At 37.1% G+C, this 13,160-nt stretch overlaps 1 protein-coding gene across 1 annotated transcript in view; it reads right to left on the reverse strand.

Moving 5' to 3' along the window:
* Positions 1 to 13,160, reverse strand: part of PAFAH1B1 (platelet activating factor acetylhydrolase 1b regulatory subunit 1) — a 78,517-nt gene that overhangs the window by 37,794 nt on the left and 27,563 nt on the right. Inside the window, exon 2 of the mRNA XM_029927190.1 lies at positions 3,173 to 3,393. Coding sequence (XP_029783050.1) covers positions 3,173 to 3,204 — 32 coding nt within the window. The 5' untranslated portion in view covers positions 3,205 to 3,393. The remainder of the gene's footprint in view (positions 1 to 3,172; positions 3,394 to 13,160) is intronic.

The raw sequence follows: 13,160 nt of genomic DNA on the forward strand, positions 1-13,160 counted from the left end.
GAAAACATACATGAATCTCTTTATGAAACAATGCATGAAGTTGGTTCTTACATGGGGCAAGGAGGGAGTAATTTAGAAGGGATTCAGAAGAAAGTAAGATTGGGGCACCTGGGTGGCTCAGTCAGTTGAGCATCCGACTTCGGCTCAGGTCATGATCTCATAGTCCGTGAGTTCAAGCCCCATGTCGGGCTCTGTACTGACAGCTCAGAGCCTGGAGCTTGCTTGACATTCTGTGCCTCCCTCTCTCTCTGCCCCTCCCCCACTCACTGTCTCTCAAAAATAAAGACCTATAAGATTTCTGAGTATACATTTTTGTACAGATAATGTTCTAAATATCCAAAATATTAAATTACAAGGATGGGAAGGGGGAGGAAATACAGAACACACAAAACTGAAAAACTAGAATGGATGAACCCAGCTATATTTCCCATGAGTAACATAACCACAGGGAATGAGAGAGAAACAACAAAACTAATCCAAGTAACTTATAAACACAGCAGGGTGGGGGGTGGGGGGGGTGAGGGAAGAACTACATACAAATTCTAAACCCTTTCCAGAAGGTTTGTTTTTTGAAGTAGTAAGAGTGTAGCAATTCTGAAACTATTTTGGAAGTATTATAAGACTCAGCAAATGAGTCAATGTGCTGCTACTGCTGGAAGTCAGGATTTTGCTACAGAAGACAGACACAAATATGGTCGAGAGGAAAACAAGAAACAACTGTGTGGGAATAGACTGGAATTAGAAGTATCAGGATAGCCTCATGATTTCTAAAATAAATACGTGTACATGCCTAGGTATATCAGTGGTTCTCAACTGGGGAAGATTTTGGCCCCCACGCCCCAAGACATTTTTTATTGTGGCATTTAGTAGAGGCATCCTTGGGTAGAGGCCAAGGATGTTGCTAAACAAGCAGCAGTGTACAGGACACATCCCACAACAGAATTATTCAGCCCAGCATGTCACCAAGGCCAAGACTGAGAAACCTTAATACACAGGTGTACCAGAATATCTGTATATGTGTTTACAAATACATATTTCTTGGTTCTGTCTACGTTAAGGGCCGGGAAGCAAACACCCCAGTAGCAGTAAGTATACTTAGTACCCATCGTGATGTGTAATACCATTCATTCTCCACTAAGAGAAACCAGGACGTGTTGGTGCAATGACTGACTCAAGGATTAATGCAGGATGGGTACACATTAAGCCTGGAACACCGTGTCATGCTAGAAAATAAGGACGTGCCCATGGACAGGGGCATATATAAGAGCCAACTGAAGGGGCTCCTATGGAAGTCTAGGATATTCAAACACCAAAAGTATAAGAAAATTAATGAATGATAAAAACTACTGAAAACTTAGAGGAGTTCGTACCAATAATGAAAGAACAAGTAAATAAAAAGGAGTAAAAGAAAAGTCCCTTGATTACAGTAAAATGCTGAATGATGACTGGTAAATGTGGAATGAGTGGTTGTGTAGGAAAATCAGCACTTTGCAACCACTGTAGTAAAGAATGGTTCATGCAAGAACTATCAATGGATGTTAAATCTAATGGGGGAATATTGATGGAAATAACTGTTTTGCATGGTCCACTTACACTTACAGAAAAAGAACTAATAGTAACTATAGACTGGAGAAATCAGGCATCTTGACTAAGGGATCAAAATTAGCATCACCACTGAGAGGCAGATAGACATAACGTGTCTCTAGACATGATATCCTGAGAAGAATACAAATTACTTGTGTAGAATTCTGGCCAAGAATGTATACCTTGAATCTAATCATGAAGAAATATTAGATACAAAATGAAAAACACACTATTAAAAAAACCCCAAAAGACAAAAACTATTATTCAAAACTATTAATGTCCTAAACAACAAAGAAACGTTAAGGAAATGTTCTAGAGAAATTCAAATGTCTAAATATAATACCTAACCCTGGATTGGGTTACTAAAGATGTACTAAAGAGAAAAGAGAGGGGAAGGGGGTGGGGGAACCTTGCCATAAAGGACATTATTGGGTCAACTGACAAAACTGGAATATGGAAAGCAGATTAAATCAATAAACATATCAATGTTAAATTTACTCAAATTGCTAACTGTCCTATGGTTTTACAGACTATCCTTATTCTTAGGAACTGCACACCCAAGTATCTGGGGTAAGGACTTTTTTTTTTTTTTTTTAAGTTTATTTATTGAGAGAAAGAGAAGAGCGTGAGAGAGAGAGAGAGAGAGAGAATCCCAGGCAGGCTCCGCACTGCTAGCACAAGGCCCAACATGGGGCTCAAAGTCACCAAATGTGAGCTCAGGACCTAAGCCGAAATCAAGAGTCAGACACTTAACTGACTGAGCCACAGTGGTGCCTCTAGGGTAAAGATCCTTAATGTACACAACTTATTCCCAGATGGTTTAAGAAAAAACCCTGCACACACACACACACGCACACACACACACACACACAGAGGTAGAGTGCAAATGATAAAACAGATGGCACAAAAATGGTACAAAACAACAAATGGATAAAATGTAATTAAGTATTCTCTGTACTAATCTTATAATTTACCAACAAATTTGAAATTATTTCCAAATAAAGTTTTGTAAAAAGTCACAGGAAAAAAATCTGTAAAAATAGAATGCTATAAAATACAGGATGCTATAAGATACTACAAAATAGCAGTGGTCAAATCATTTTATGCCTTTCATTAATGCATTTGCATTAACTACTGTGTTATCCACCTCATAAAGATCAAATCCTCTAGCAGCCACTGGATGATAAAAGATAAAAATACAAGAAGGCAAAGGTAAGGCATTAGCAATAACAAAAAAAAAAAGCTTTCACTTTCCAAATACACAGATTCTAGACAAAAAAATTTAGAAGAGCTTTGAATCTTCTATCTTCCTACTGAACATAACACATTTAAGATAAGCTTAGGATAAAACTCATCCCAAGTAACTTACTTGTTTGTTCTGCTTTAAACTTCTACACAATAAAGTCATATGGGTAAATAACACTATTTCAAAATAAGACCCAGTTTTAACTGCCCAAACCAATATTTGAACATGAAAAATCCTTTAGGAATCTAAGAATATATCTCCCAAAGCTGTATTTTAACTTACTACTTTGTCTTTTATGAAAGGATTAAAAAAAAAAAAAAACCATGAAACAGAGAAACTTACAGTTCATCTCGTTGTCTCTGGGACAGCACCATTTTGGCTGTAATATCAAGCTTCTTTGATATAGTGGTATGTCCCTCCTTTGGGAAATCAAAAAGTGTTGTGATCCCTGGATTTCTAATTAAATATGCCACTAAGTGGCGTCCACACAGGGGAAGACGATTCTTTTACAAGTGAATCCAACCAGTAATCAGAAGACAGTCAACAAATAGGGTTCATTCCACCTAAGGAGAAAAACAGAGAAAGAGAGAAGATAATTTCTTTCACTTAGAATCTAAATGATTTCTAGATTACTATTTGCTGTATACACTTTCAAGGATGAGATTTACTGAATGGTAGATTATGTTTTGTTAAAATCAATGCCATATTTGTATATATTTTAAACTATCTTTATAGTTTCCTGGGCCCAATCAGCACTACTTTCAAATTTACCCATTCCCAACCATGTCACCTGCCAGATAATATAGACATCAATTTTATTAAAATTCAATATTAACACATAACTTCTCTAGACCACAATTCATCCTCAAAGTAAAAAAACTGGGGTGCATGGTGGAACATGTGACTCTTAATCTTGGGGTTATAGGTTTAAGCCCAACGTTGGGTGTTGAGATTACTTAAAAATAAAATCTTAAAAAGACAAAAAAATACAAATACTAATTTACGAAAAACATACAATCTGAAAAATGACAGAAGGATCTCAGTGTCCACAAGCCAAAGATGTTAACCATAACTGAAATAATCTTCAAAATTGAATGTCACTAATAACCTTAGATTAGTTGATATTTATAATGTAATTAAACTATTTAGCAATCACATGCCCTATTAACTAATGCATTTAATGAAGAACAATTTAATGTTATTTCAACTTATTTTGTGTTCTTTAGAAACATGTGCTTTAGGGGCGCCTGACTCTTGGTTTCAGCTCAATTCATGATCTCATGGTTTCATGAGTTCAAGCCCTGCATTGGGCTCTGCACTGACAGTGTCTCCTTGGGATTCTATCTCCTTCTCTCTCTCTACCCCTCGCCCACCTTGTGCAGTCTCTGTCTTTCACAAATAAATAAATAAACTAAAAAAAAAACCAAAAAAACCTTAATGGACTACCCCCTAAAGTCTATGTGCTCACATAGTAATTTACTTTCTCTCTAACCTAGTTTTTGGATAATATTACCCAATATTTCAGAGCCTTTCCTTTATATTTGTAACAATGTAAAATCAATTTCTAAACATCAAAATCAACATCTAAAAAGTAGTGTAATCAGTTCAATTAGAGTAAATGTAGGCGAAAGTTAAGAAAAATCAAAGAATTATTCTTAAAGAATTATTCTTCAAGTCTCCTATTTTACAAAACAAGTTTTGTCTGTCTTATCACACTGTACAAAAATAGCTAGACAGACTTTTCGCTGTATTTAGAAAATATATTTCAGGGGTGCCTAGGTGGTTCAGTTGGTTAAGTGTCCAACTTCGGCTCAGGTCACGATCTCACAGTTTGAGCCCCGCGTCGGGCTCTGTGCTGACAGCTCAGAGCCTGGAGCCTGCTTCAGATTCTGTGTCTCCCTCTCTCTCTCTGCCTCTCCCCTGCTGGTGCTCCATCTGTCTCTGTCTGTCTGTCTGTCTCTCTCTCTCTCTCTCTCAAAAAATAAACATTAAAAAAATTTTTTTTAAGAAACAGGAAATCATCCTCTGAATAAGACTAAATTGACATCTAATGAAGGACCTGTGGGACCACATATCAAGAGACAAATCATGGACAGAAGAGACCATTTCTTGAGTACCTTTTTCAAGCCATGCCAGCCACACTATTCCATGCACAGGGGAGATACATAGTGGCAAATAAGCCAGTCAAGGGGGAAAAATGAGAGCAAACCCTGGTTTTAAATATGAGCCCTGAGTCAAAAAGTGAGTGCTCAGATGTTCCCAATGGTAGCTATTGATTTTGATGAAAATCCTCTGTTTAGCAATTCTAGCATATATAATCTGGATTTTACTTTATCATCTTTTTTTTTTTTTCACGCATGCAAAAGCAAAGGGCTCTATTACTATTATGGGTTTATAAGCTCGGGCTCACAGACTTCACCAATGCAGTGGATTCATGCTGAGAGCCTTACTTTATCATCTTTAATGATTCTTCCAACCTAGAGATCAACTGGCTCCAAATGACAGCTAAAACCACCACATCTCTGTTTAAATCCAGAAAAAATATCACTAACATCAGCAATAAATAGTGGAACGAGAACCAAACACAATGGGCAGTCCAGACAACCATCTCTCTTTGGTATTTAACAACTTCTAACTACTTAAGCCTCACGTTTCTAAGTACTAACCATCACCAAGCCAAGTATCTAGGGACTCAAACACTGATAAAAGTCATGTTAGGGTGAGGCTTATCTAATGATGTGAACTGCCTACAGGATTCTCTTATCTGGGAAAATGGTAACTCACAGATTCAGTTTAATAATGGAGAGACTCTAGCCAAAAATGTTAGCAATGTACATGAATAACAGTAGTTCTGAAATACTAGGATGATCTAATAACAATAAAACCAAGGTACAAACAAATCACTGAATGTGTAATTGTGTCCTGCACAACTTATTAATTCAACAATCGCAAAACACTTACTATGTACCAGGCACCAGGTTTAATAAGGGAAAATACTTGGTAAGTAAGTAAGAGACCAGACAGGAGGCTTACAGTAATGAAGGTGATAGATGATGGGGATTCACACTAGCAGTGAATGAAAACAATTAGATGGATTTAAATTATTTACCAGGTAAGTCTTAACAGGATTGGTGACTAGATGTGGGCAGCAAGGTGAAAGGTCAGTCAAGGATAACTTCCAGAGATTTTTGGCTTAAAATGAAGTTGAACAGGAAACTCCTATGTGTGAAGGGAAGAGGAAAGTATGATTCATTCCATTTTAGGTAGGTTGATTCCAAGGTGCCTAAGGTTTTTCGTATGAACTAGTATAAAAAAGTCAGCTCTGAAGTGAACTGACCTACAAACAGATCTCTGGTACTTATCAGCTTAGAGATGGTGTAATTGAAGCCCATGACAATGGAGGACCCATGGAGAATGTGTAGAGCAGAGTGACTAGGCTAGAGCCAGGCAGAACACCAACACTTAAAAAAGAAAAAAAAAAAAAAGTCTGCCACAGAGGCTGAGAGGAAGCAGTTCAAGAGGTAAAAGTAAAAAGAGCAGAGAATATGTCACAGAAGCCAAGGGAGTACTTCATAAAGAAGAGGCAGTCAACAGTATTCAAAAATATCCAGCTATTAAGAAAAATAAGGTCTGAAATGGGTCTGCTCCATTCAGTATAGAGTTCAATGATAACCTTAATGAGAATGGTTTCAGTAAAATGATATGGATATGGTTTAACATGCAGAAAGCACACTTAAATTAGCTGATGAGTGCAGGGAGTTGACGTAAAGATAGTACCATAAATAAATATCTTAAAAATAGTTGGAAATGCTGAAAAGGAGTTTTTCTCAAGCAAATGAGATGCTTAAATGCTATTGGTGGGGGAAAAAAAAGACACGGGAGAAATGAAGAAGGGAATGAAGAATTTTAATATCACCATTTTCACCACCTAATCAACCAAAGGCAAACAGACAACCAGTCACGATATATCTCTTGACAAAATAACACTGCACTGCCTTTAGAATATACTTGCCCCAAATCAAATCTGGATCTGTTTAAGTCTCTGGTTCCAACTATCTATTTGCAAGAAGTACGGAGGGAAGAGGAATATGTTAAAGACACCATGGGGATACAACCACCAATATATGTGAAAAGCCTTATAAAATACTGTAAAAAGCCTCATAAAATAAATGACCTAGTTTCCTCAAATTCCAAGGAAAGGAAGAAAGAGAGTCAGAAAGGGAAACATACAGATTAAAAGACACATGTGACATATCAACCAATTGCAATTTATAGATCTTATTTATATCTGGGTTTTAATTTTTTTTAATGCTTTACTTATTTTTTTTTAATGTTTTATTTATTTTTGATACAGAGAGAGACAGAGCATGAGAGGGAGAGGGGCAGAGAAAGAAGGAGACACAGAATCTGAAGCAGGCTCCAGGCTCTGAGCTAGCGTCAGCACAGAGCCTGACGCGGAGCTCGAACCCACGAACGTGAGATCTGAACTGAGCCAAAGCCGGAGGCTTAACCGACTGAGCCACCCAGGTGCCCCTAATGCTTTACTTATTTTTGAGAGAGAGAGAGAGTGTGAGCAGGGGAGGGTCAGAGAGTGAGGGAGACAGAGAATCCAAAGCACGCTCCAGGCTCTGAGAGCTAGCTGTCAGCACAAAGCCCGATGCGGGGTCCGAACCCACAAACCGCGAGATCATGACCTGAGCCTAAGTCGGGCGCTTAACTGACTGAACCACCCAGGTGCCCCTATTACCTGGGTTTTAAAAAATTGTTTGAAAAATAACTGCTGGGGCACTTGGGTAGGGCAGTGGGTTAAGTGTCCAACTCTTGAGCTCGGCTCAGGTCATGATCTCACAGTTTGTGAGTTTGAGCCCCACATTGGGTTCTGTGCTGATGGTGCAGAGCCTGCTTGGGATTCGGTCTCCCTCTCTCTGCCCCTCCCCAGCATGTGCTCACTTGCTCTCTCTCTTTCAAAATAAATAATAAACTTAAAAAAAATAAACAACTGCAAATCGATGAACAAAAATTGAGGGACAATGAACATTTTTCAAGAGTCATTGTGGCATTATCCTTACTTTTAAAAGTCAGAAATATATAACAAAAATTTATCAGAAAATGGTATGTCTGGAATATGCATCAAAAATGTGAGTGGTGGCCTAGTTTGCTTAGTCAGTGGAGCATGTGGCTCTTGATCTCGAGGTTGTGACTTTGAGCCCCACACTGGGAGCAGAGATTACTTAAAACAAACAAACAAACAAACAAAACCCACAACTGGGGTGGAAAGAGTGTACATGGAAGATACAGGAAATATGAATAGCCTTCGTTGATAACTGTTGAAGCTGGGAAATGGTACAAAGAGGATTCATTACACTATTCTCTAACTTTATTTGTGGACTGAAGAAGAGGGAAAATACTCAATGGAACGAGGACCTAAACTGGCTCTGTGCTGACAGCTCAGAGCCTGGAGCCTGCTTCGGATTCTAGGTCTCCCTCGTTCTCTGCCCCTCCCCCACTCACACTCTGTCTCTCTCAAAAATAAACATTTAAAAAAAAAGAATGGACAGAAAGATGCAAATATGTTTTATTTTGAGTAAATAGGAAGTAAGGTCATTTGCTGAGTAGGGGGAATAAGAAGAAAACATTCAGTTTAGAGGCTTGAAACAGCTGCTGTGAAGAATGAGGGCAAAGAAATGGAAAAGGAAGTACATTTTTTAGATTGGAAATTAAATTTTTAGTGGTTCTCATCGACAGATATGTGATTCTTCTTTAGCAAATATGTAACGTCTGCCTCAAAGACACAAAATCGCACATTTAGAGATCTAGGGTTGGTTTTAGGGTCTGTAAGGTTTGTGTGAAAAATGGATGGTAAGAGTCAAAATAATGGATCTAAGAACTTAAACTGCATTGTGCAGAAACTGGAAACAGGAAAGGCAAATTAAGAGTAGAGGGATCAAGAAAGCATAGGTCTCTATATTCTGGGAAAACACCCAAAAGAGTGTAGTCAGAGTACTGGGAATAGGATGATAAAATCTAAGACTTTATGCTAATAATGTTATTACAAGGTAAGTATTGATGATAAATGGTAAATAAAGAGAGACAATGACTATGATGAGCACTAGATGCAAATTAGGAAAGAAGACGTGGGTTTAAGTCTTTCATCAATTCTATAATCTGGAGTAATTCATCTCACTTTCCTGGAAAGTAGATAACATCTACTTATTATATCCTCTATCAATTTTATGTGTATATATATATATATATATATATATAGCTATCAGAAATCACAAGTATGTAATTCAGCTATTAAACCTAATAATAATATAATGTACAGTATTTCTGATTTACTTCCTGTTAACTTTTAGCCTAATATTTTAACATATAATTGCAAAATATCTCATGACCACAGAAATAAATGGTTCTCAAATGGAGTAAAAGAGATGGTTTAGAATATGTTGCAATGAACAATCCATACTTATAACCAACAGTACAAATAAACCAGGCAATATTTCCCATACCACCAGGTGAAGGGGTTCTTAATCTTTTTATTTTTGAGGGGGGTGTCAATAGTCAAGACCTCTTCCCTCAAAAAAGCATATATAAACTATTACTATGCATTTTAAGGCAGTTTACAAATCCTTCCAAAGTCAACATAATGAATGAAAAGACTTAACATTTTTGAAATGTATTTTGGCAGCACTTCAATAATCCCTTCTAAAATACTTGCATATATTACAAACATATTTCAAAGAGGAGTCTCATTTATTTATTTGCATGTCAATATCCAGACGTTCTTAGAGATCAGATCTGAGTTGCCTAAGCACTAGAAACGGAAGCCTCAGTAGTTTTTGGAATGTAGAATTCTTAACCATTCTATATTCTAATATTATATCTGCTTATCAGCTCTCCTACACCTCATAGGGTGAGGTTTAAGTACCTCACCACAGAAAGAGAAAGAAAGAGAAGGGGAGGCACCTGGGTGGCTCAGTTGGTTAAGCTTTTGCTTTCAACTCAGGTCACGATTTCATGGTTCCTGGGTTAAAGCCCAGGCTTGCACTGTCAACGCAGAGAGAGAGCCTGTCTCTCTCTCTCTCTATGCCCCTCCCCAGCTCACTCTGCCTCTCTCTCCACATAAACTTTCAAAATTTAAATATAAATAAACATTTAAAAATATATTATTTTCAGTTTGTTTCATGTGTTAACATAGGTTTCACATTTCGATCTCAGAGCTCATGAGTTCAAGCTCAGCATTAGGCTCTGTGCTGGCAGTAGGGAGCCTGCTTAGGATTCTCTCTTGTCCCACTCTCTGCGCCTCCCCAGTTCTCTCTCTCAAAGTAAATAAGCCTAAAAAAAAAAAAGGAGAGCCACCAAAGTCATATACTACAGTAACTGGATGATTACCAATGGTTCCTGCTCTAATGAAATTGTCACCAGACAATGCTTTATTTAAAAAGGTTCAGCAGATTCTCTACCTTGCTTAAATAGCACATATTAAATTATAGCTCTTAATCCTAATCCAAACAATATTTTCCAGATACAGCAATGAGGCTAGGCAGAAACTATTGTCAATCAAGATTTACTGAGTACCTTTGCACAATAATTTTCAGAAGTTCAATAAAATCCGTTGTTTCCCAATTAACTGCATGCTACCTGGTACTCTGCAAATCATTACGCTTGTAGCACAGTACCAAAAAATAGAATTTTTCTCAAAGTCAATAACGGAACATAAGATATTTTATTAATCTGCATTACTATTCATATTACAGATAATACCGGTCTTGATACTTCCAACTATTCTTACCATTTTATCCTAATATCCTTACATAGATTTTATACACAATAATTCAATAAGGCAAAATAAAGCTAACCTTTTTTTTCAACAAGGTGGTAAAAAAGGATGAAAAAATACTTGTCTATAATTTAATGAATTAAGATCTCAATTTGACTTAAATAACTTAAAGCTATTTTCTTAGTTATGCTGGCCATACAATATGTTTCTAAAGAATTAGACGAAGGTTTTTTTTAAGAGCATATATAACCAGAATCCAACAAAAAGACATCAAATTGTCTATTCATGTTACACGTCATTATGTTTCTACTTAATAATCTGGTTTTTTAATTTCTTAAAAAACTTTTTTTATAGAGAGAGAGCACATGCAGGAGAGAGGGACAGAGTGAAAGGGAGGGGGAGGGAGAGGAGCAAAGGGAGAAGAGGGGAGAGAGGGGAGGGGGGAGGGGGAGAAGGGGGGGGAAGAGAAGAAGGGAGAGGGAGAGAGAGGGAAGGAGAGAAAGAGAGAGAGAGAATCTTAAGCAGACTCCATAGTCAGTGCGGAGCCCAACATGGGGCTAGATCCCACCAACCTGGGATCATGACCTGAGCCGAAACCAGGAGTTAGACACCCAAGCAACTGAGCCACCCAGGGGCCCCATGATACATGCTTTCCTATCAAAGTTCTTGTTACTTAATTTTTGACAATTTCATATAGTATAATGAAGAATGTGTATGGTCTAGTTACGGTCACATGACTGATGTTCTGTAAATTGTGAAAATGAAAACTGAAGCAATCCTCTCCCAAAATATACACGGTCTTACCCTCTGGAAAATAACTTGTTTGTTTTTTTTTTTTCATTTGTGCCATGTTCTTTTCCCTAGCTTCTGAACTATCTGCACCATACAAATCATTCTACATAAAACTACCCTATCAGAACATACATTACGTGTTTTGATTTGCAGAGTTCCCAAGGTATGGGGTAAAAGAAAGTACATCTTTCACTTAAATAATTAGTGGTGGGTATTTTGAGTGTTCCTGAAAATTATCACTCGAGGCTCCTTAACATGACATCAAACTTAATTCCAGATTATAGGTTTCTTCAAATTCTCAATTTCTGACTCTGAGTATTAGTCTAGGTAAAAATATTGCATCATTAATGCTATATAGCAATGCAGTCAAATTATAAAAAAAGAAATAAGTAAACATACCTGTGAAGTCAATGCACTGAATATTCTGAAAAATACCCAGTATATAGTTTAAATCTATGAGATCACATCTGACAACAAAGTACCTCCTAAGAGTAACTTCATTTCCTTAAATCAATCTTTATAATTTCCTCACTTTCCCATCTACAGAGATAGGTTTCTAGAGTTCTGAAATCATTTTCTAATAAAAATGAAGGTGGCAAAATTAGTCACAATATTAATTGTCCTTGCTGTATCTTGTGCTCTGTGTAAACAATTAAATATAAGGCTCCTTCCATGCCCACAATTTGAAAATGTTAGATCACTGAATGTTTTTAATAAAATACCTGGGCTTTAATGTCTACTTGTTCTTGCTCTCCATCAGCCTGGAGGCCCATGTTGGGGCTTGCTGTTGCCAGGCAATAATAAAAACAAGACTAGGCTGATTGATCATTGAGGGATAGACTAAGCTCAGGCACACAGTTCAATGAAAAATTAAGTCTTCAAACAGCTACACCATTTCCTCACTTCCTATAAATTATAGCCAACAACTAATCTCAATCTGGAAGATTTAAATTGCTCATCAAATAAGTATCTGGGTACATATAAAATATCTTGCATTTTTCAATTAGCCTTTGGCCAAGAATTAAGATACCACTTTTTCACTGGAAATTCTTACTACCGATGTCAACCCCAGTAACTCTAATATTAAAGGCAAGTGTTGCAAATAGATGCTCCATAACTAGATTATGAGCCTGAAGAAACAAAGCAGAAATAATTTTTGAACTGTGAAATTTAACAGACTTAGATCTAAGTAACACCAATATGAATCATATCTAGATGTCCATTTTTTTCTTTAAGGATCAATCTTTTTTAGCTTTGTCTTTTGCCTATCACAATAAGACTGGAATCATGCTACAAAATGGTTTCTATTATACCTCCTGTGATAATTAATTTTATGTGTCAACTTCACCGGGCCATAGTACCCAGATACTTTGTCAAGCACTTGTTTAGATATTGCTATGAAGGTATTTTTAGATGAGATTAACATTTAAATCAGTTGACTTTGGGTAAAGCAGATTACCACCCTACCACCCAACCTCATAACCTGGGTGGGTTGCAACCAAGCAATTGAAGGCCTTAAGAGAAAGACTACACAACCCTTGAGGAAGAGGGAATTTTGACAGCAGACTGTCTTTAGACTTTAGGTACAATTCAACTCTTCCCTGGATCTCCATCTAGGCAGCCTACCCCGTAAATTCTGGACTTGCCAACCTTCATGTAAGCTAATTCTTTAAAATCTAACCAACTCACCCACTGGTTCTTTCTCAATTCTTTTGTAATATAGCAGCTTTTATTATTATAGATTTAGCCAATGAACTC

This window comes from Suricata suricatta, chromosome 17, assembly GCF_006229205.1.
Source record: "Suricata suricatta isolate VVHF042 chromosome 17, meerkat_22Aug2017_6uvM2_HiC, whole genome shotgun sequence".
Classification (NCBI taxonomy): Eukaryota; Metazoa; Chordata; class Mammalia; order Carnivora; family Herpestidae; genus Suricata; species Suricata suricatta.